The sequence below is a fragment of the Dipodomys ordii genome, unplaced genomic scaffold, assembly GCF_000151885.1.
Source record: "Dipodomys ordii isolate 6190 unplaced genomic scaffold, Dord_2.0 Scaffold40, whole genome shotgun sequence".
Taxonomy (NCBI): Eukaryota; Metazoa; Chordata; class Mammalia; order Rodentia; family Heteromyidae; genus Dipodomys; species Dipodomys ordii.
The window spans coordinates 13,618,456-13,643,070 of NW_012267256.1; the positions used below are offsets into that span (position 1 = coordinate 13,618,456).

The 24,615-nt window shown below is 40.3% G+C and overlaps 1 protein-coding gene across 1 annotated transcript in view; it reads right to left on the reverse strand.

The window, feature by feature from the left end:
* Positions 1 to 16,062: 16,062 nt before the first annotated feature.
* The window catches only part of Glis3 (GLIS family zinc finger 3), a 447,811-nt gene continuing 439,258 nt past the window's right edge, over positions 16,063 to 24,615 (reverse strand). The window contains exons 10-11 of the mRNA XM_013018480.1: positions 20,815 to 20,997; positions 16,063 to 19,786 (exon numbers count right to left, since the gene is read on the reverse strand). Of these exons, the coding sequence (XP_012873934.1) occupies positions 19,650 to 19,786; positions 20,815 to 20,997 (320 nt within the window). The 3' untranslated portion in view covers positions 16,063 to 19,649. The remainder of the gene's footprint in view (positions 19,787 to 20,814; positions 20,998 to 24,615) is intronic.

A 24,615-nucleotide genomic window follows, 5' to 3' on the forward strand; every position in this document is an offset into this window, starting at 1 on the left:
AGGAAAATGATTGAACATGACTGGGTTGCCCTAAGATGATGGCAGATAACATGCACATACTCTTAAGTATCTAATGGAGTCCATTAGATATTATCTCTCCACCCCACCAAAGGCCAGGGTATTGATTTTTAAATCCCTGCTGGAAGTCTTTTCTAACCCAAGGTGTCCATGCTGCTCACAGTATTTGTCTATAAACCACAGCATAGGCTTAAAATTCTTCCTTCTTCCGGATTTCATATGATACATTCTAAACAATGTGTCTCTGTGTGTGTAAGTGGGTGTGTGTGCACGTGTGGCTCCTGACGATCTTTTTCTTCTACTATTCACTCTCCTTATACACACCTCTCAGACCAAGACATCTCCCTCACATTTTACATTCTAGATCTGTCCTTGTCCTCTTCTTACCCTAGAATTCAACAAAACAGTACCTTTCCTGTCCCCAACACAATGCTGTGCTTAGCAGATAGAGTAATAAGTCATAAAATCTCTCTGAGGAATTCACAAGATCACGGCATAGGAAAGACATCAGTAAGGAACTGTAATAAATTTTGGTTCTCCTAGAGAGAATGCTCAAAGGCCCGTGGCAGCACAAAATAATTGATTCCAGAGCAGCGGACCAGGGTTTCAGGAAGTAAGATTCAGGAAAGTTTTAAGATGGAGAAGAAAATTGGAAGGGTTCTATGGTAGCTTTCTTATCTTTTTGTCTTGGCTTCTGACTTCCTCCTATCTGATGGTCAGCTGTATGTCTTCATAAGAAGGAAAACAACACAAATGTTAAATTAATACTTTATTAATTATTAAACATGATAATTAAATGGAAGAATAATTTAATACCTAATTGGTAGCAATATATTATATATAATTTAATAATGTATAGACATATCTCTATATATACACGTATGGATATATACAGTGATCTACATCTGTATCTATTTTTATATTGGCCCCTCCTGGGGCTTGATCTCACATCCTGGGAACTGCCTGGAAACTTATTTTGCTGGAGGCTGGTGTGCTACCATTGACTCATGGATCAACTGGGGATTCTAGGTCCTAGGTTCAAATCCCACCACTTTTAAAAATTTATAGGTGGAGTAGGAAGCCAATTTTATGTGCTTTTTTTTAAACAACACAGATTAATAAAACCTGTCATACAGGCTGCATAGAAGATACTGAAATATCTGAACAAATAATTCTGCTATTAATTAATCCCCAGCAGTGGAAAGGGAAAAGGAAATTACTTAAAGACTGATCCTTAAAAATAAAAAAATAAAAAACTTACTTTGAATAAAAGCAGGTACAACAATCAGCACTAGAATTAAGAATGATATAACATAACAAGTCCTTGTGGCTGGTTACCCAGAAGGCTGAGATGGTGGTTTGAGGCCAGTTCAGACAAAAAGTTCATGAGACCACCCCCCCAGCTTGATCATTATCTGAATGTGGTAGTGAATGATTGTCATCCCAGATATGGTAGGAAGTTCAAACAGGAGTTAGGCCTGGCTTAGGCCAAAAAAAAATAAAGTAAAATCAACACCTCCATATCCATATATATGGATATATAGAGTGGAGTTTGGAAAGCTCCTATTTCAGAGAAGACAAGAAGAATCTCTTAGCTCAGGGAATGATCAGGTATATGATAATTCAGCTGAATCTATACAATTGAGGATGTAGCTCAGAGCTACAATTCAAAACACCCAGGTAAGGCTTTGAAGCTGACCCAAACAGGAAATCTGCCCAGTCAAGATCTAAGAATGTTTCTACAAATTATTAACAGTATACACTAATGTGAGAAAAGCAATCTTTTCTATAAAAATGTGTCACCATCTTAACTACTTCAGGATTCTTCTTCCAGATTCTTGCTAAGTCCTATTTGCTGGAAAAGCCTGGACCTCTAAGATGGAAAGCCTGAGGGACTTGCCTAAACTTGCCCATCAAGATGTAAGTGGTCATCTCCTCCTGTGCACCAGTATCAGATTTTAGCCAGTCACAAGCAGACTGGGGACCTGAGGTTGGCCAATGGCAGAAGAGGAACACAGCCCGTTGTGATAGGGATGAAAGTTGGACAACTGTTCATCCAGCCAGTGTTTGCTTGGATTCTTGTCCCAGACATGCCTGTCTGCAAAAGTAAGCATTGCCTTGCTGTCAAGTTGGTGTCCTTGTTCCTAGATGACATCCTCAAATACCATGCATTTCTAACAGTCTCATAAATCTTTTCCCCTTGGAAGTATATTGAACATTTTCTTAATTTTTTTATAAAAGGGGAAATTTAAATTTAACAAAAATACTTATTAAGCACATACACATGTATCACCCTACTACAGAGGACACCCTTGTCCGTCATTGAACTTACAGAAACGAAAATATTCTTGGCATTTCTGTCTTTTTTTTTTTTTTTTGTGCATTGTGGAGCTTGAACTCTGGGCCTGGGCACTGTCTCAGCTCTTTAGCTCAAGGCTAGCGTTCTACCACTTGAGCCACAGAGCCACTTTGGGCTTTTTCTGCTTATGTGGTGCTGAGGAATCGAACCCAGGGCCTCATGCATGCAAGGCAAGCACTCTACCACTGAGCCACCTTCCCAGCCCCTATTTCTGTCTTCTTTGTGTCGCTCAGACCTTCTGTCCTCCCAACTACCCACTAACCTAGGTTTTATTATTATCCCTTTTCCTTCTCTATGGTTTTATCCCATTTCTATCCTTACATGGGATTTAACTCTATGTTCTTTATGGCTTGCTATTTTTTTTAAATATGAAATACATTCCCAAGACTTTTCTGCTGTATATAGTCATATCTCATTCACTGCTGTAGTGTAAGCTTTCTTAGATGAATATTTCACAGGTAATGTGTCAGTTCTGATGGTGATGAGCAATGGTGTGTTTCTTGTTCTGTAATTGTTGCAAACATTCTGAAGATTGTTTCTGGGTCACATGTTTCTCTAAGATGTAAGGTGAGGCGAATTGTGAGATCACTGTATGTGTGCCTAGTTCATGTTACTAGGTAATTGTACCTATTTACCCTCCCAAGGTCAGTGTAGATATATGTTGGTTCATTAATATCTTCACCGACTTGACATTTTGAGACTTTGAAATTTTTGTTCATTTGAAGTGTGACAAATGCTATCTTCTGTTGCTATAAATTGATGTTTGGATAATTCACAATGGGGCTGAATATATTTCTACAAGATTTTTGCCCATGTGAGTTTTCTTTCTGGTTAAGTGCCTGTTTAAATCTTTTGCCCATCTCCCCATGGAGTTGTTTGTTTTCTTATTGATTTATGGCTCTGCCTTTTATTTCCAAATACTATGATTTCATTAGTCTTTCATCTTGCACATCATTTCTTCATATCTGTAGTTTGTCTTTTTCACTTTCTTCACATGTCTAAAAGAATGCATATTAGTGAGTTGTTGAATATTGCCAGATCTGTTTTCTTTATAGACAGATGTTACAGAGAAATAGCTTGTATTATTAGATTCAGTACAAGAAATTTGTAAGTAGCAAGACACCACAAAGAGATTTTCCTATAGTTAAGCATTGCCCTTTACATTTATATCTTTCTGTGATGTTTTTTCATGTTAAAATGTATGGTGTAAGATTAAGATCCAATTTTAATTTTTTCCATGTGGATATCTAATTGTCCTAGCATCATTTATTCAAGTCCATTCTTTTCTCCACAGATCCCATCTGTCATAAATTATATCTATATATGTGTAAGTATGTTTCTTCACTTTTTGTTCAATTTTCTTTGCTACTATCTCTCTGCTAGTATCACATTGTGCTATAATAACATTAGATATTTGGGAAGTATAGGAAGCAATACCCAAAACATTCCCTTTCCTTCTTCCATTTATTCTTTCTCTTTCCTATCTTTTCACATTTCGGATTCTCTGTCTCTCTTTCCTTCCCTTTTTTCTCTTCCTCTTTTCTCTCACCCTACTTCTTCTTCTGTTCCATCTTCTTTATCTCCTTTTCCTACTCCCCATTCTTCTCCTCTTCCCTTTACCCTTCTCCTCCCCTCACCCTCCTTCTCCTCCTCTCTCCTTCTCCTTGTCTTCCTCCTTTTGCTCCTCCTTAGCCTCCCTGTTCTATCTTTACTGTTGCTTTGTCTTAACCTTCTCTTTAAGTTCTTGTTAATTTGAGGGGTTGTATTATTTCTATTGCACAAAATAATAGGTTTCGTTTTGACATTTTCATTCATGTACAAAGACTTCCCTTTTTTGCCAAGTTAAGCAACTTTTCCCAACATACACCATACAAAGTCTTCTTGGAATTTTAAATAAATCTCAGGCTGAATATATAGATCAGTTTTGTATTAACAGACATTACGATTTTGGAATCTTCTAATCTATACACAGTGGTATTTCTATTTTATTTAGATACTTTAAATAATTTTTAAAGAACATGGTATAGTTTTCTCCATGGAACTACTTCAATTTAATTAGATTTATTTCTAGTTCCTAAATGTTTTTTTTTCAAAAATAACACCATAAATGTTAGAAGATGAAGAATCCTGAAATATATTGTATCTGTGAATGCAGGTAGCAAGAAGAAATGTACTGAAAAGCTACTGAATACTAATGGGCAGCGTTGAGGGTGGAAGAAGTGATTGTATTCAACGGGGCTCAATCTGATTTAAGCACAATATATGCAAGTGTGAAATACTGTGATGAAACAAAACATGCACTGAAAAAAAAAAAGGCAGAGCTGGCAGGTGACAAATACCTTTAATCCTACCTGCTCAGGAGGCTACGAACTGAACCACTTCAGAAGTGGCTCAAGTAGCTTAGAAAAGCCCTGAATTCAAACCCCAGCACTGTTAAGAAAAAAGAAAAAAAAGTTCTGTCTGGGTTGTGGGTACAAATAGGATGAGGAAAGGCAAACAGAGGGTAAATGATTGTCAGGTGCTGGTGGCTCACGCCTGTAATCCTAGCTACTCAGAAAGCTGAGATCTGAGGATCTGGGTTCAAAGCCAGCCCAGACAGAAAAGTCCCTGTGAGACTTACCTCCAATTAACCACAAGAAAACTAGAAGTGGCTCAGTGGCTCAAAGTGGTAGAGCGGTAACTTTGAGCAAAAAGAGCTGAGGGACAGTGCCCGGGCCCCAAGTTCAAGTCCCATGACCGGCATTAAAAAAAATACTTCACGTACTTGTGTGAAAATGGAACAGTGGAGCTTGCTGAAGCAGGCTTGGGCAGGGTGGAGGAGGGAGGAGGGACAGTGGCTGAGGGGTAAGTCTGATCAAGGTTCACTGTGTGCATTGGTGGACACGTCAATGAAAACCCCTGAACAACTCATTGCTGCGAATGCAAATGTGGAAAAATAATGTTTTAAGAAACAGCTCTTGGGCTGGGAAGGTGGCTCAAGTGGTGAAGCGCTTGCCTTGAGCTGAAGAGCTCAGGGACAGCACCCAGACCCAGAGTTCAAGCCCCACAACTGACAAAAGAAAAAAGAAAAGAAAAAGAAACAGCTTTTTCTATTTGTCTTTTTAGTATAAAAGCAACAGATTTATTTATTATTGATGATGAAGCTAGAGAAACTGATAAAACTTATGAATTCTAGTAATTTCTATTCATCTTCAGCAGTCTAGAAAAACTGCAATATTATTTGAAAAGAATGAAATTAGATAGCTAAACTCTATACTTAAATGATCACCACCCAGCATCAGAGGGTGCATTCTTCTGTTCATAGCAGTTTGTGTAGTCCCTTTATCCCCACTTCTAATTTCCTCTTTCTCTACAAACATCTAATATGTGTATTTTACATTATATAGACATTACATTTATGACTTTTTGTTTTCTTTTTCCATCAGAATTATTTTTTCTTATCCTTCGTGTGTGTGTGTGTGTGTGTGTGTGTGTGTGTAAACGCACATGCTGGTGCTGGAATTTGAGCTCAGGGCCTGGGTGTTGTTCCTGAGTTTTTGTACTCAAGGCTAAAACTCTACCACTTGAGCCCCAGCTCTATGTTTGGCTTTTTTTTGGTATTTGTTTGGAGATAAGATCTAGGACATAGGAGAGTTCTGTTGAATTGCATAACAAGTTAGGCATTACCTTGTTGATTTCTGAAGCCAAGGGTATAATCATGGGATTATGTCTATAATTTCCACATGAAAGCGTATAGAAGCCTAGGTGAAATTTCTACATTCTCGTTCCTCAGCCATGGTATTTGTGAAAACAATAACAACAACAACAACAACAAAACATGATATGAAAATGGTGGGCTGTGTCTAGTTTACAGAGAGACACAGAAAGAGCCATAGCACCAATACTGGCCATTATGTTTACTTGCCATATCACAAGAAACTTTCCAGAAGAATGTAACTATGATCCAAACAATGGGAAAAAGGTAACTTTTGTAGGCTGTATTCAAAAGCACTGAGGATGTAGAAGTGGAAGTAGGGAAAAGAAAGCAACTAGCTGCTCCCTAGCTGTTTTCATCAATCCCCCAGTTGAGTGGAAATTTCCTGCATTATCCTATATCCTACCACTGGTGGACTGGTATGGCAGCTGATTTATGAGGGAAACAGTTGGATAATGTTGGTCCTAAGGCAATAGAAGAGAGCAGTAAGAACCAATCCCAAGACCTAATTTGCTTTTATCCTCAATGGTCATGGTTTCTTCTGGTCTCATTCTTTCCTCCTGTGTGGGTTCACATTAACAGCCCCCTTGTTCATACTGACTTCAGCATCCTCAGGAGTTTCTCAGTGTTTCAGATTTAACTGCTGTTTATGTATACATTTCCTTCTTGCTTTTAGTTAACACAGGTTTGATTTTTGAGGGGGAAGAACCAACAGTCCTGGTATAGTTCACTATTGTAGAAGGAATACAACCACTTGATGATTCTGACCCCACTGTGCAAATTTGGATTGACAGCATATCAAACAGGAGTAGTGATGGGAAATGCTCTTCTTGTTCTTGCTAAAACAGTGCTCCAATGCAATATTGAGCATTTGTTAATGCTAGTTTGGACTCCCAGAAAGGACTAATAATGATTAAAGAGATAATTTTGTCTCCAGTGACACCCAAGAACTTGTGGAGCATGTAGGAGTCAAATGCAAAATGACACCATTCCTTCGCAGAAATCAAATGCAGAGGTTCAGTGGAATGCAGTTGGACACGGCACACATGATGGATAGGATGTCCTGAAGACAGTCTGTGAAATTCCTGAGCTGGTAATGAGTAGTTCTTTGGGGGAAGGACAGTGGTGCCAGGGTAGTCAGAAATATTCAAAAATGAGGGTTTTTTTTCCTTTGCCAATTTTTGGATAGAAGAAAATGCATACACATGGTATGTCTGTTGCTCCAACCCTTGATATCCAAAGTATTTTCAGCCTTTCATCTTAGTGTTCCAAAAACGGAGGGTTTTTTTTTCAGGAAGAATGTGGCCTCCAGAAAAACTATACATCAGGTTGAGTATACAGCTGCAATTCTCAGATCACGGCCTCCTGAGTAGCTAAGATTATAAACTTGAGCCACCAGTGCCCAGCTTCATTCCTGTTATCTTGCTGCATTTATCCCCCTTTTCAGAACTGATCCTCCTCTAGATAATGCAGGTTGCTTTTTGTGGCTTGTACTCAAGACTTACTGCTTGCAGTCTAGCTGTGCAGAATTTTCCTTTCACCTTCTGCTCCCTTCCCTCTCCCCCTCTCCCTCTTCCACTTCCCACCCCTTCCTCCCCACGTACTCTGCATTAGTCTTGAGCTTGCAGATCCAGGGAGGGGCAACTAGGCTAAAAGAGTGAGCTTTGATATTGTTCTGAGCAGGTGAAGCTTCTTTGAGAGGAGGCTTCCCTGCCTTCAGGGTTACTGTGGTTCCCATGCTTCAGAATGGCATGCCCTCAAACTTCAGAGATCTCCTGGAGCCTGTCTCAGGCAGCATAGAAGGCTGGGTGGTCACAGGTCAGTTCTCAGATCCATCATCGTGGTGAATCATTAATAGTATTGACTGCCAGGTGGATTGGCTCTATCCACAAAGGCTCTCATGGTCTGGGAAGCTGAGCAACAGCCTTTTCTCTGCTTTTTTTTTTTTTTTTTTTTTTTAGCAAACTTTTCAATGAATCCAGCTGGACTGAGAAGGGATATGACTCAACAGGGAAATAAATCAAGAATCGTGGAGAAAAATTCTGGGAGAAGAATCCAAGTGTGAGCACAAATCCATGTCTGAGAAGCACCGATCATCCACTTGGACTTCTTGAATTTTACAGGTGGGGAAGAGAAACCATATTTATTGAGAGAAAGTCACGTGACGGGTACAATGACTCCTCTAACACAGCCACTCAAGTATGATCTGCATTGAACAGAGCCTGGCGTTCTCTATGGTTAAGTAATTTGCTGAAGTGGTAAGCATGGAGTACATTCTGATGCCATGTTTCTTTGGAGCTCATGCTTTGGCCATCGTCCACTCAGCTGGAGCCCAAGCATTGGATTTCCAGAAAGTACTCGCAGAACTCTTACTTCTGCTATCGTGGTGTGGTTTGTATGGTTCGAGCATCGCTAACCTGTGGCCTGTGGATCAGTTCCCAGCCAGGTAGTATGAGATCTATGGCCTCGTGGAGAATGGTCCAAGAGCTCTGCCACCACTGTGGGTTGTGAACAAGGGTTCCTCAACATATTTCTGTACAGTCAAGTTTTGATAAGGGCAAAGGCCCTAAAGGGTAAGGGCAAAGAAAAGGATCACACTGTTTTACTTGCTGGTTATTGCCACAACGAGGTACTACTTTAGCATTTCAGTTACAATGTGGTATCAAACGGGGCACCTAGTAGTGGACTTCTAGATGCTGTCAAATCCTGGTCCTCGAATGATCTGTTTCCATCATGAGTTCTTTGTCTCAGACATAAACTGTGGACAGGAATCGGGCCTTTTGAAAGACCAAGCAAAAATGGTCATGGAGTAGGCTAGGGAGATGAGAAGGGATGTTTTGGGGTTGATGCTAGAAGACCCAGGATGTGTTGTGCCCCACAGAACCCAGAGAGACTTCTAGCACAATAAGCCATGCACATTTGCAGTAGGGGGTGTGGAAGAAGGCATGCCCTAAAGCAATTCTTTAGTATAATGCGTCACACTGTACACATAGACAACACAAAGGCCTGATCTGTACAGATGCTCCGTGTACTGTGTATAGGGACATGGTCTACAGATGTTAACTGTTGACTGTAGAACACGGCCAAGTCAGGAAGCACTTGGATTAGAAATAACGATGCATTATTTTGTTTAAAGAAGTATTATGCTACAACAAATGTTTACATTGTGCACTATTTGCTGTCTGGAAACTGTCAAGATATTCGTTGAGTTCTGATGCTTTGACAACTCCATAACGATTTTCCTGGACTGCACAAAATCTGCACCACACATCTTCTCTCCTGGTTTTGATGCTAAATCTCTAAGAATTCTCCTAGACCTGCCTCTCATATTTATAGGCCTGGGGCCTGTTTGCAAATGAAGGCCTATATACTCAAAGGTCTAAATATTTAAAAATCCCAGTATAAGCCAACATAACCTGTTAAATAAAACGATGTTCTCTTATCTTAATAAATGTGCTTACATAAAATGATGGAAGGTCAGCTGCTGTTAACTTTCCATGACCTTTAAAAGGGGGTGAAGAGAAAGCACATGATAGAATCAGTTTAATGGAGAATAGGTTTATTTGTTTTTTATTTCTTTTTGTCCATTGTGGGGCTTGAACTCTGGGCCTGGGCGCTGTCCCTCAGCTCTTCAGCTCAAGGCGAGTGCTCTACCACTTGAGCCACAGAGCCACTTCTGGTTTTCTGGTGGCTAATTGGAGATAAGAGTTTCTCAGACTTTCCTGCCTGGGCTGGCTTTGAAATGCAATCCCCAGATCTCAGCCTTCTGAGTGGCTGGCCTTACAGGCATGAACCACAGGTGTCTGGCTTGACTCACAGTTTCTGCCATTTAGCCCATCAGTCTGTTGGGTTGAGACTTGTAGTGATGCATTACATCAAGGCCAACATGGGGAGCATGTGACATAGCAAAGCAGCTCTCTTCATGGTGACCTTGAGTTTCATCCATGGTTTAGCATGTATTAAAATTTTCTTCCATTTTATAGCCAAATAATGTTCCGTGTATGTGCACGGGCACACATGCACGTGTCTGTGTGTTTACTTAAGCATATTAATATTGTGTTGTCTGTTTATATGTATATGTGTATATACACACACACACCACACACCACATTTAATCCATCTGTTATTTGGCATTTTGAATTGTTTCTACATTTTGGATAGTGTGAGGAATGCTATGAATGTTTGTGCACAAGTATCCTCATTGGCCTGTTTGATGAGGATATGTTCTAAAAATGCAGATAGGATCCTTCATCCTTGTAGCCTCTGGGTAAAATCATGAGACACAATAAACCAGAGATCAACGAAGCTTCTATGATAATAACACAGCATAGAGTTTTACAGCCCAGTTTTTTTTTTAATAAGAAAGAAGAGTACACACTAAAGTAATGATAAATACAAGATATACAGAAAATCTGACCTTATTATCAAGTATTGCTTTATACATAATTGTGTATACTCTGTGTGTGTGTATTTGTGTGCACGCTCATGTGTGTGTGTGTGCGCGCACTTGCTGGTCCTATGCCTTAAATTCAGGTCCTGGGTACTATCCTTAAGCTTTCTTTTGTTCAAGGCTAGTGCTCTACCACTTTTTCTTAGTGTATTGGAGAGAGTCTCATGGACTTTCCTGCCCAGACCGCCTGCAAACCACGATTCTCAGACCTCAGTTTCTTGAGTAGCTAGGATTACAGGTGTGGTCCGCCAGTAAGCTGGATCGAATTGTACTTTAGCATGACTGGCAGTCTTATTTACAGCAGCAGCACCACAGATAGGTGGGTAACACATGCACCATGACTTTATGATGGCTATGACATCACTAAGTGACAGGAAACCTTCAGTGCCATTACAGTTGAATGGCACCACCCTAGGATGGGAGTGAGGTCCATCTTTAAGCAAACTGTCCTTTTGTGGTGTGTATGGTCTCTTGAGTTCCTGCTTTCCTTTTTTTGGGGGGGGATTAAGAGAACTCCTGAGTCATATGATAATGGTATGTTTTGACTTTTTGAGGAACCACCACCCGGTCCCCATAATATTAACAAGTGGCTTTTTGAAATAGGTAGCCTTGGTCAGCAGACTACTTCTTTGAAAAGTTGCAACACAAAGTATGAGCACAGTGAAGATTCTGAGCAGGTTGAAGCAAAGACAAGACAAAGCAATTTTGTTCCTCAAACTAATTCGATAGTGCATCCTATTTTGCAGAGTAAATGGAAACACACCATACCCTGTTGGTTTGGAGAACAGTACTCTAAGCTCAGCGAGACTGAAGACGGCGGTTCTACACTAAAGCGCATGGAAAAGTCCAGTCAGATGGACCGACTCCAGACTTTCTCCTTGCAACATTTCTTCTCTTGATGGATCTTTACATGTTCTCTGCGTGGCACCTGGTATTCCTTTCCTGTTTTTTTAAATGTTTCCTTCACTGCCCGGGATTGAAACCAAGGCTTCACACATGTTAGACAAGTGTTTGATTACTCTGAGTGATATCCCTAGACCCTTTCATTTTTGTCTTGTTTTTAAGATAGGATCTTGCCATTACCTTTGTATAAGCCATCCTTGATCCCACAATCCTCCTGCTTCCACCTCCCAAGTACTTGGGATTACAGGCATGAAGGACAATGTTCAGCTCTTTCTTCTGCTATTGAAGTTCTGCTTATCTTTCAGAACTAGTTCACACACACACACACACACACACACACACACACACACACACACACACACACCAAGCCCTTATCCAACTCTGACCTCCCCACCTCTTTCCTCAGGCAAGAATTAGAAGCCCATCTTCTGCTGCATTCTTGTTACACAGCATTGCGTTGTTAAGTAATCTGTATGTACTATATCAAAGTCTGTCAACTTAGACAACAACCTGGAAAGCTTGCTAAAACTGCAGATGTCTCTACCTCACTAAAAATTCCAACTCAGTAAGTATCTCTGGGATGGGCATTCAGTAATTCTAGAATGAACATTTATAATAAGCCCCAGGAAATATTCTCAGGAAGAAGATTCTTGGAATTTCCTTTAGTTCTGTGAAGAAGAGCCACCTCTACCTCCATTTATTGTACATCTAGTAGGCATATAATAAATAGTGGATGAGGGAGCAGATGAACACATGAATGAACAAGGAAAATATTCCAGTTTCCCCCTATACAAAATAAGCTTGGACAGGATGTTATCTGTTGTCTCCTGCTTAAATTTCTCTTTATAAAGTTTGAGTTATTTTAACCAGAATATTGAACCCTTCAGAGAACCACATATAATGCACAAACTCAAGAGATTTGGAAACCAAGGGGATTTTGTCCAAGCTAATATTTAGCAAGTGATTCAGGAAGAACGTGTGTGTGTGTGTGTGTGTGTGTGTGTGTGTGTGTGTGTGTGTGTGTGTGTGTGTGCGTGCGTGCGCGCTGCTTCTGGGGCTTAAACTCAAACTCAGGGCTTGGGTGCTGTCCCTGATCTTTATTTCTCAAGGCTAACTAACACTCTACCACAACTTCAATTCTGGCCTTTTGGTGCTTAACTGGAGATGAGTCTCATAAGTCAGGAGCTAGTGGCTGACACCTGTAATCCTAGCTACTCAGGAGGCTGAGATCTAAGGATCACAGCTCAAAGCCAGCCCAGACAAAAAAGTCCCTGTGAGACTCTTATCTCTAGTTATCCACTCAAAAACCAGAATTGGAGCTGTGTCTCAAAGTAGTAGAGTGTTAGCGTTGAGCAGAAGAGTTCAAGGATAGGGCCCAGGCCCTGGGTCTGAGCCCCATGACAGACAAAATCAAGCAATCAATCAATACAGTCTCATGGACTTTTCTGCCTAGAATATATTCAAATGGTGACCCTTAGATCTCTGCCTCCTGGGTAGCTGGGATTACAGGCCTCAGCCACCGGTGTGCCTGGCTGAATTGTATTCTTGGAATAAACCATTTTCTCCCAGGCTAGAGACACAAGAGAGGTTGTATTTATGCCCAAGTGATTTCAGTCTAATTTTCTGCTTTAAATCTGAATAGCAAACAGCACTGTCAGGAGACTATTGGGGTGTTTATCTGCTCCTTGGCTGCCCTGGGGAAAGGAGTGGACCATCAGACCTTTCAGGGCTCTGATTTTGCTACTAACTTTTCTCAATGGACCAAACCTGAGGCCTTCAACATGCCGAGTACCCACTCTACCACTGAGCTACACCCCTGTCCCCTAAGTAGCATCTTTGATTCTCTTTCCCTGCAAGTTTTGAGGCAGTTCCAGCTTCTCAGAAGAGCCGTGCTTGAGGGAAAAAAATGAAGTCTCCCATTATTTATAACCTCTCAGCATTTCACAAGGAGAAGGTTGGCGATGGCTGCCAAGACCAGCAAATATTTGGTTAGCTTTGGAAAGACTGGGTGCTCATTTTCCAATTCTCACAGATTTCTCTATGCCCAGTTTCTTTTATTAAAAAAGTTAAACCCAAAGATAAAATCGAATGGCACTCCAGGCTTTTAAGTATTCATCTGTATCCCAGGGAGTAGAGCCTTGGATCTAAACAAAGAAAAGCTAAATCAATAGAACTCATGAATTTCCTCCAGGAACAGGACCCAATGTGGCAGAACAAGCAAAAGAGCCTCCTATCTGTGATTTTCTTTGAGTGGATGCTTACGGGAAGGGCTCAGAAATATTCTTTTCACGGAAGAGAGTCGGCAAACTGTGGTTCATGGGCCAAGTTCAGCCTGCTGTCTTGTTTTTGTACAGCCTGTGAATTAAGAATTTTTCCTTTACCTTTTTAAAAAGTTGGTAACAATTTTAAATGAATATTTTATGACATCTTAAAATGAGATGAAATTCAGATTTGCATCCATAAATAAGGTTTTCTTGGAACTCAGCCACGCCCATTTGTTTGCGTATTGTCAGCAGCTACTTTGGAGCTACAGTAGCAGAGTTGAGTAGTAAAGACAAGAGACTAGATAGCCCTCAAAGCTTAAAATATGCACCATTTGGGTCTTTCCAGAAGTTTGAAGGCCCCAGGAGCAGAAGATGAAAGACATGGCTCTATTATTTTGACTCAAATTATAAAATAGCTGGGCACTAGTGACTGCAGTCCTAGCTATTCAGGAGGCTGAGATCTGAGGATCGCAGTTCATAGCCAGCCCTGGCAGAAAAGTTCCTGTATGGCTATTATCTCCAACTGACCACTCAAAGATTGGAAGTGGAGCTGAAGTTCCAAGTGGTAGTGTGCTAGCCTTTAGCAAAAGAGCTCAGGGACAGTGCACAGGCCCTGAGCACAAGCCCCATCACTGACAAAAACAAAAAAAAATCTATAAAATATATATGCACAGTCAAACAATTATAAGCCAAACATCCAGGTGATCTAACACTTGAAGAACTAAATCACTTTCTATGTCCCACAAGTTCAATTGTATTCTCCTTTGATTAGCTGGGCCTCTCTGGTACTATTTTCCTTGCTTTCCTTCTTTCTATTTCTACCATCTAAACTCTCCAACTAGATGTTGCTTGAAGTGTACACAAATAGAATATTACTGTAGATTCATTTCGTGTGTTTTTCTCTACATCATGTGAGGCTCAGCCTTGGGTTTTCATACATAGATGAGGCTGTGGTCCTTTCTTTGCCTGGCATTTCTTATGCCATTTAAAGCCAAGTTCAGTGATTCATGTTACTGTTTGTAAAGCATTAGGTTGTTTTCAATTAGAAGCTACATGAAGAACATTGCTAAGAATGTCTCATGTTGGGAGCCATCACTGACTTGAGTCTCTCAAGAGGAGCGGATTCTTTTTTTTGGGGGGGGTCCATAGTATGTAGACACCTGAAGTATTCCCATGCTAAACTGTTCCCCAAAGAGGACTGGCCAAATTACATTGCCACCTGTGGTTATTTTAGGAGACTGAAGAGATCTTCTGATCTTGTGAGACACATTGTTTACACCTCACATACTAAGCAGTACCTGTTTTCTGTCCAGAGCTGGAAATCAGTGGCTCACACTTATAATTCTAGCCACTTAGGAGGCTGAGATTTGAGCATCAAGGTTCAAAGCCAGCCCAGGTAGACCAATCTTTGAGACTCATCTCTAGTTGGCTAACAAAAAGCAGTAAATGGAGGCATTGCTCAAGTAGTAGAGCACCAACTGTGAGTGGAAAGGTTGAATGAGAGCAAGGGGAAGGTCTCAGTTCAAGCTCCAATACAGGTACACATCCAGGCATGTAACATGCACACACACACGCATGCATGCAGACACCCATATAAAGTTTTCTAAGAATGCATCTTGAGATGGGTATAGTTAAATGTTCTGAGACAGGGACTGGCCTCCAACTCTTGACCTCCTGCCTGTCTGTGATGAAGTATCTTCCAAGTTTGTGTGCTCCTATACTTGGCCAGCAGACCAGACAAGCTTGATGCCATCTTGACCACTCTGTGTCCCTCATTGGCACGGAAGGAGGTCACCTAGCGTAAGAAAGGGGTCCGGGGACCTTCTAAAGATGGGACAGAGACACTAGGAAAGTGATGGATGACCTTCGCTCCCTTTCAAGGAATGAGTTCCTGGGAAGCTGGTGCTTCTCTCCGCAGTTTGAAGAAAACGGGGATGAAAGTGCCCCCCCCTCCTTCCCAACCACCAGAGGCATTGCTGAAGTATGATGTAGTGCTACATAGAAAAGGCACCAATGAACCCCGGACCCTAGCACACATTTATCCAGTTTGTGAAACGGATTAATAGAATAACCAATAAAATATGTATAAAAGCTTTAATTAAATGTGATGAAATAAAACTTCATGTTTTATTTATGGACACTCCCAACATGTAAAGGATTCAGGGAGACATTCATTTTTACTGCCATTTCGTCCTCATATCTATAATTAAATCCAGGCTGCAGCTCTGGCCCAAAGCAATGCGGCATTTTAAAGCTGGCCTTGGGCCCTCTCCCCTCCCCCATCTGTTTTTAATTATAATTACTATCCCCCAATACAGAGGAGGCTGGTGACAAAACAAACCAAAATAAATGAAACACACACAAACACAAACAATGGTCGTTGACATTGTGTTTTAAAGCAACGCATTGAAGGAGGATTTCAGGTGGGAGGGTGTATCCTCTATTTCCAGTTTTATTTGGTACCAAGTGCACAATCCCTTCATTTTATTTTTGACATTAAAAAAAAGGAACTTCATGAAACAAGACAAAATAACTTATGATTATATGAAACATAACTGTGACAAATCACAAAACTATACATATTAATAGAAAAAAGTGTACCTAATTCTTTAAAAGATTTATGACAACAAGCAGCAGATGTGCCTTGAGAGTTAAAATCAGCCCCATATCCAGTATGATATATGCAGCTCAATTCTCTACGTGAGTGTACAGAATTATGTACAAGAGCCTGTGTGATTTATGGAAAACAGATTTCCATTCCGCCTCCCCCCACCTCAAGTGTTTTATGTCAGCAACATTACACAGGATACTTTGCTGTCTGTACAAAATAAATCTCTCATTTTTTTTACACTCCCAATAAGTTTGGTTTTTCTTTGCTTTCTTTCTTTTTGCTTTATTTAATCTGTGGCAATAACAATAGTAATAATAATAATAAATGATAATAACATCACTAAAAAAAGTGCCATTAAGAAATGCTGTTATAGTATGACATGATCAAAGAAAACACCAGTTAATGAGACAATACTTAAAAAGTTGCTATTCCCAATACTTCAAGGCAACTGAAAAGTCAAGGTTTCTGGTTGGGAGTTGAATGGTCATCCCTGTTCAGAACTGGTATGAATGTAGTAGTGTGCTTGTCAGCTGATATTTTAAAACAACACAACCGAAACACTATTATCCATGTAAACTATACTATGACTTACTACAGAACTTTTTTTTTTTCATTTTAGGATCTGCTATGTAATTTGGGTGAGGATAAAGGAGATACTTCATAGTGCCAGTAAATAATTAAATAATAGCTAAATGCTGATCAGAGCTGAAACTGTAATTGTCATTTGGATGCCATGCTGGTAGAGAATTAACCCAATGTAGCCAGTGAAATGTCTCTAGGCATACTGATATTTTCCCATGTATTAGAATAATGGCCCTTGGACAGTGTGTTTTCCTAAGCACCAGTATTACTGTTGTTACTGTTTCTGTATGTTTTTGTTTTCAAAGGGGAATCTGCACGTGTCATTTCCTGAAGCTACAATCTCAATCTTGCAGGTATCAGGAAACACTGAGAGGCCTGTGAGGAGTTCCACTTGGCCAGGTCCCCTGCACACACCTGGCCACACACCTGACAATAGCCTGTATAGGCTGGGTCTGGAGTCTCTGCTGAGAAAGGAGGTGTTAAAGGAACTCTATTAGGAGGCCCTTCTGGAGTCCCTTCCTAGTCAGCTGAAGCCACAGAGGAGCAGGGTTATTGTCAAAGATCATCATGAGGCCAGAGTTGGTCTGCCATGGTTTCTAAATTTCAACTTTTTGCTTTGTTCTCTTCACTCCCTCCCCTTTCTACTTCAAATTACATAGGGCCAACAAGGCAGGTCTGACAACTCACCAATGAACCACACTTTGTGTTCCTTCTAAAAGTTTCAGAATGTAAGCATGGATAAATGCACTGCATGCTTTTCTTTGTAGGGTGTGTCAGCGCATACTGAGGGATGCTAGCAATTAAGCCATGTTAGCACGCACATATCCTTGCTTAAGCCATTTCATGCCTTCCCTAAGTTCTTTGAGAAGAAGGATGGTACTCTGTTTACAGCAGCCTGAGCACTCACCTGTGGACATCTTTTCCTAAGGCACAGAAAGTTTTTTATAAAGTGGGAATTCAAATTTTTGCAGAAATGAACATCGGCACAATAAGTGTTCAGAGAACAGAGCCCAATAGCAAGATAAACTGGATCAATCAAGGGTGCTGTAAAACAAAATCCACACTTGATTCTTGATTCTCCCCCTTTCTATGGTAGAATGAACGGAAAGCAAATCAGGGTACACATTTGTGATTTTAGAGTCAGGCTGGAAAGACATGTCTGTCAGGATATAAATTGTCACTGGACCCCAAGTCTCACCAAGCAGTGCTTGTCATGCTGAAGGCTGTCATTATTTCAGTTTGATAACTATTTCACTTTTCATTCAAAACACTTTAAAAAACTAAAAGAGTAAGAAACTGAAATATAAGCATACTAGAATGTCAGAATGGACCAGGTCATTGGGAGTTTCATAGCCTATGCACTGGGGTCTAGGATATTTTTTAAAATACTTTAGTAAAGTGTCACTGAAAATGACTTTCTGTTTAGGTCTTATATAAAAAATAGCCAAGGGATCTGTTATAAAAAAAATCCCCAGGCCTTCAACTAGAGTTTCAGTGAAGGGTTGCCTGTTTTCGCTCACTTTTTGTGAACCATCCCTTCTGGCTTCCCAAGAGTCGACAACCAGGATACCAGGAGTGTTAGGCAGGTTTGAATAACAGTTGAATAACAGAATATGAGAAAGATATGGAAAGAGGGAAGGGAGAAGTTGTGTGTGTGGGGGAAACAGGCAGTTGGGGGGGTACACCGAAGGAAACAAGCAAAGGAGTGCAAAGTAATTGTAAGTAAGTGCAAAGTGAACACGCATTGTCTGTGTGCTGTGTTCATATCTCTGGCATTTCTCAGACAGAGCACCAGAGCACAGACAATGGATGAACCCGTCAAAGGACAAAGTTTACAAGGTGAAGTTACTGACCAGACAATCCATGAGAGTTCCTGCTATGTAGGGCACTGGGAGCAGGGTGTGTGTGTGTGTGTGTGTGTGTGTGTGTGCATGTGTGTGCATGCATGTGTGAGTGGGTGTACACCCATTCCATTTCCCTCAGGGAGTGTTTGCTAACTACAAAACATTCCAGGTGTAGGGTCAAGAGAGAGTGACAGGTCTGGCAAAACAAATGTTAACTGAAAGGATTAAAATAATGATTTCCATCCAAAGAACAAACCTGTATTTTTTTGCTTGTTAAGGTAATGTAAATAACAAGTATTTGTTGTTCCAGCAACATAGGTTGCTGGAAGACGAAACTTCATTTTGCCGTTGGAGAAACACTGAGGAGCAATTGGCTAGCACTGAAGCTATTCAAAGACCGGAGGGAATCCCAGGGCATTTCTCCAATTGGAGACCGCAATAGGCTTTGGATGTAGATTTTCCTGGTTGGGTTTGGCTTTCCATCGTGCGGCTGAGATGGAGAACCTTGGGCGAGGCCGCTCACTGTGCCACATTGGTAACAGGACTGTCCTTCCCTCTTTGGAATTTTCAGCAAGGGTTATTCCCAAACTCTTTCCATGTAGACATTGTTTTCACTGATGTCTTTTGAGGGATGACAGCCAGGAAGTAACAGGTATCCGGTAGAGAATGACTCTACATTCCCTTTGAAAAGAAAGTCCTGCTGGTGGCCTTGCCCAGCAAACTGAGAGAGGAAAAAGGAGCAAGTGCAAACTTCCTGCCAAGCTAGTTCTGATCACCCTTGTCCTGCATGCCAGACATGGTGACCCCTCTGCTCTGCACATTGGGTTGACATATTGCTTCACTCGATCTGTGAGAACATGAAAACAAAAGACCAGAAATCACCACTAAAAGGCTCTGGATATGCAGTAGAGGCCATGGAAGTGTTTAGCCCTCCGTGTAGACAGAGGAGAGCTGGCTAGGGCAGCGGTCCACAGCGCTGATCTGTAGGAATGTCGTATCTTCAGGCCCACTGCGAAGAGATTCCCCAAAGAGGCTGGAGGAACTTGAAGGTAAATCATACACTGGAAGAGAAAGAGCACAGAAGTCAGTAACTCAACCGTGCAGCCCAGGGCAAGTGTGCAGAGCAGCATACTAGGTATTGTCTGCAGGCTTGGAACTTCAATCATGTCTCTGTCCTTAAGGAACTTAGGTAAGAAGGTCGACTTGCAAGTAGCTGGCTAAATCATGACGACCTTGCACAAAATATGGACTTAGCAGAAGTAAAAGGGAACATTCTAAAGAAAAAGGAAGTGGAAAGCATAAAGTTGACTCATAAAGGAGAACAGAATGCTGGAGCTGGTGGCTCATACCTGTAATCCTAGCTACTCCAGAGGCCGAGATCTGAGAATCGCAGTTCAAAGCCAGCCCAGGCAAGAAAGTTCATGAGACTCTTAGCTCCAATTAACCACCGGAAAACCGGAAGTGGAGCTATGGTTCAAAGTGGTCGAGTACTAGCATTGAGGAAAAAGTGCTCAGGGACAATGCCCAGGCCATGAGTCCAAGCCTCACGACAGACCAAACAACAATGACACTAACAAAGTAAAAACTACAACAACCCCAAACCAAGAGAACAGGATGTAGAGATAGGGAAAGAATATTCCAGAAGGATGCTGGAGGAGGAGGACCATATGGGGCTGGGGTGGGGTTCAGGCTGCATACGGTCAGAAGAGTTTGTAAGAAAAATATGTACATGCAGAGTTTGATTGGGTCTAAGTCAGACCTGGGAGGAGAATCCTGTGCTGTAGACACAGTTTTTTTTATTATCTATTTAGGAAAGTAGGACATTTTATTCCTCGTTTTTGAAAGGTAATGCTCAATGTGGGAAGGCAACAAGATTATAGATGAAGGAACTTTAGGGAAACTTTTTGAAAGGTATTTCCCCAGTCTAGGGGAGCAATAATGGCCCCCAAATAGGCTAGGGTGGGATCTGGAGTCTTATTTCAGGACCAGTTGGATAGGAGCAGATGTGGTGAAAACTAGTCTAGGCCAGTCACCCGGAAACCCACTAGCCTGTCAGCCTGAGTTTCTACGTCACCGATTCCCAACGTACCTGTAATGCCAGAATGAGTGGAGAAGGCTCTGTGGAAAACATCGAAACCAGCCTGGCCCATGGTTGTAGGGCCCAAGCAATCCTCGAAGGATGGTATCACACTGCAGGCGCTGCTGGGCGGTGCAGTTCTCTGGTTTTCAGTGTAATGTGGTGGGCAGAATGTCTGCAGCTGCCCATAGAATCCTGAAATTCAAGCACAGTCTTGAGCTACTTCATGTACAAGATCCTACCAACCCAACTACTACCTTATTCAGCATGGATTTATGTAACAAAATATCTCCAACTCTTAGGCAAATATATTCGGTTCCCTGTTATGGTGTCCATTATGGGGTTTGAACTCAAGAGACTTCATGCTGTCCCTAAGCTTTTTGCTCAAGGCTAACATTCTACCAGCTCTACTTCCAGCTTTTTTTTTTTCTGGTTAACTTCAAATCCCAATCCTCGGATCTCAGCCACCTGAGTAGCTGGGATTACAGGCATGAGCTATAGAGACCTGCCTGGCTCTTAGACTATTTTCAAGCAAGCACTTGAGATGCATTACTTGGGCTGAAGCCCAGGAGTGATTTCAAGCTTGATGGCTTTATAGTGATTTTAGTTTGCGCTCTAGTAACCAAAGCAAAAGCTGTTCTAACCTTCTTTGAGCTCTTCCAAGAGTCTTGGTCCCTGAATGACTTCATCTTCAGGAAATCATCCTATCTCAAAGCCTCTTATAGGTTTTTCATGCAACATCTTTTTCCTTTATTCTGTTTCCATGTTTGACAAAACTGACCTAACCAAAAATGTCCAGCACAAATCCATCCATCCATTTTTCCAGCCAGTACATTCTTAATATTAGTATCTTTCTCATTATTTTTAAATAGATATCTCTTATTTCCTAGTTGGATGTAACCTTATTCCTTAGTCTTTGTGGTAACTGGGAATTCTCCAAGTGAATATGTAAAATAATTAAGAAATAAGAAGAAAATATTTTCAATACTCAAAATCAATCATCAATCTTTGAATAATCTTCTTCCATCTATCCTGTTCAATTTTTTTCTCATTCAATGAAATTTGCTTTTTTATCTTATGGGTTACTTTTATGTGATCTTCCACATCTCCCACCATTCTGTAACTTGTCCTGCTTTTTTTCCCTCCTTGCTTCATGATAAATTTAAATCAGTGGAGTACGTTTTTGGAGTATCATGTGCTATACAATGATGAAGCCAGGCACTGGGGGCTTATGCCTGTAATCCTCACTACACGGGAGGCTGAGATCTGAGGAGCAATGATTCAAAGACAGCTTAAGCCGGAAAGTCTGTGAGACTCCTTATCTCCATTTAACCAGCAAAAAACCCAGACATGCAGATGTAGCTCAAGTGGCAGGGTGCCAGTCTTGAATGAAAAAAATCCATGGAGAACCTGAGGCCCTGAGTTCAAGTCCAGTTTCTTTTAGTTTTCTCTCTACACATATATGTATAATGTATGAATATATATATATATATATATATATATGATTTGTTGATTGCACACTTTATTGGAGGAGAAACGCGGCTGGTTCCTAATGCTACGTTTCATTGTTTTCTCGACTAGAGAATGTGAATGGCATTGTGTGCTTGGCCAGGCCATTGTGCAGATTAAACTAGTCATCCAATAAGGAAGTTTATTTCTAACATTCTGAAGTGCTTTCAGAACTAAACATCCTGATATCACTCTTCTGTTTTTGATTGGGAAAACCAAGTGAATTGAAAGAGGAAGTACCCCAGGATTGATTCCTTCCACAAACACTGGACGCAGAATTCATTTATGGACTTTGGTCCTGTCTACCTTTCTCCACTAGACCTGCCTCTTAAGATTGTTAGGCTTTGTGCCTGGTTAAGAAAATCTGAGCCACCTGTCAGCAAGCAGGGGAGGTGCTATTTGGGTTGTTTTTAGCTTTCTAAGTAAAAGCAGAGTACAGTGACTCATCCAGCATACTGTGCTTTTCGTTCAGCATCAAACCCTGAAGGTAGCCCAATAATACTTAGATCACCTCTAGCTAGGAGGGCTGTTTTACAGTTACCATGAGCACTATTAATGATTTTATGTTTAACTGTGCATAAGCCTGTAATGACACAGCTGACCCTCTAGAAGCTTATGATCCAAGATGTAAATCAAATGAAAACTCATGCACAAGGCACATTCACAGAAGAGAGCAGTAACAATAGCATTCATAGACAATAGTACACTACTGTACAGCAGTAACAGAAATATCCACATAAGGTTTGGGGAAAGAAGAATGATTGTTGCATTAGGAGTATAGGAGGCAGATGGAAAACAATGGATTCTACTCTTTCCGTTTCCTAAAGGCACAATCTCAAAAGACAGACAAGAAAAAGACCCCCACACTGGTAATTCATAAATACTTGCATCAATGATCAATCAGTATGAATGAACTAACCATCCTCAAGCTGCCAAAGAAATAAAAATCAAATAATAAAATGTCATCTTCTTTCTAGTGAATCAGCAAAGATTTTAGAAAAATCATTCTTAATGCTAAAGTGTGAAAAGTGAAGAAAATAATTCTATGTTATGTCACAGAACTTGTGAAAAGTTACATATATATATATATATATATATATATATATATATATATATATATATATATATATATACTAATGCTTTTAGAAAACCATTTGACACTTTGTTTAGATCTAAAGTGTTTATTCTCTTGGATTCAAATTTTTACTTCTGAGAAAGTACCGTTAAAGCACATTTTAAAGAACTCAAGGAATTCTGCATAGAGCATTAATGATCATTAATGAACTGGAGGCCCAAAACAGACAACTATCAGAGAATGATGACGCAAGGGGTAAAACACTTAAGAAATGCAAATATTGAGTGGCTATTGAAATACTATTTATAAGGCACATTTAATAGCATGGAAAAGTCACTATTAAGCTCACTTCAATTATTTTATCTAAAAAATTAGCATAAATTAATTACATAAAGGGGCTTCATTGTGATATAGGTAACAGCTATACAAGGTACTTTGATCAAATTCTCTCCATCTATGTTACTCTTTAACCTTCTCCCTTTCCCCTCCATCTTCTGCTCTATAATCTTCTTTTCTTTTCTTTTTCTTATCTGAGTTCAGTATCAGGATAATATTGGCTTCATGAGTATTGGAGAGTTCTTTCTTTTCCTATTATTGGGAATAGTTTAAGAAGTATTGGTACCAGTTTTTCCTTTAAGGGCCTCATAGAATTTAGCAGGTAACCCATCCAGTCAACGCTTTTGGGGAGACTTGTTGCTAACAATCTCATTGTTCTTACAGGTTTGATCAAGCAGTTGATAGTCTTTTGGGTCAAATCAGGCAGATCATTTGAATCTAAAAATGTCTCCATTTCTTATACATTTTCCAGTATAGTATAAGTTTTTAAAGTATTTCTTACCATCCTCTGAATTTCAATGGTAGTTTTTTCTAGTATCCTCTTTCTCACTTCTACCTTTGTCACTGTTTTTTCTTTTCCATCTTTCTTTTGGTTAATGTAGCTAAGGTTTTGTTATTCTTATGAATTTTTTCAAAAACTCATCATTTTGTTCTGTTGATTCTTTGTATTGTTAGTCCAGATTTCATTAATATTTCATCATTTATTATTTCATTAATAATTTCACAATTTTTTTTTCTGCCTACTGATTTGGAGTTCGGCTCTTTCCTGGTTTTCTAAGAGGTTAAGATGAATCACTGACTTACTTATTTAACAGTTCTGATTTCTTAATGCAGGTGCTCATAGTTCTAAACTTTCCTTTTACCACTGCTTTTGCAGTATCTCAAATATTCTG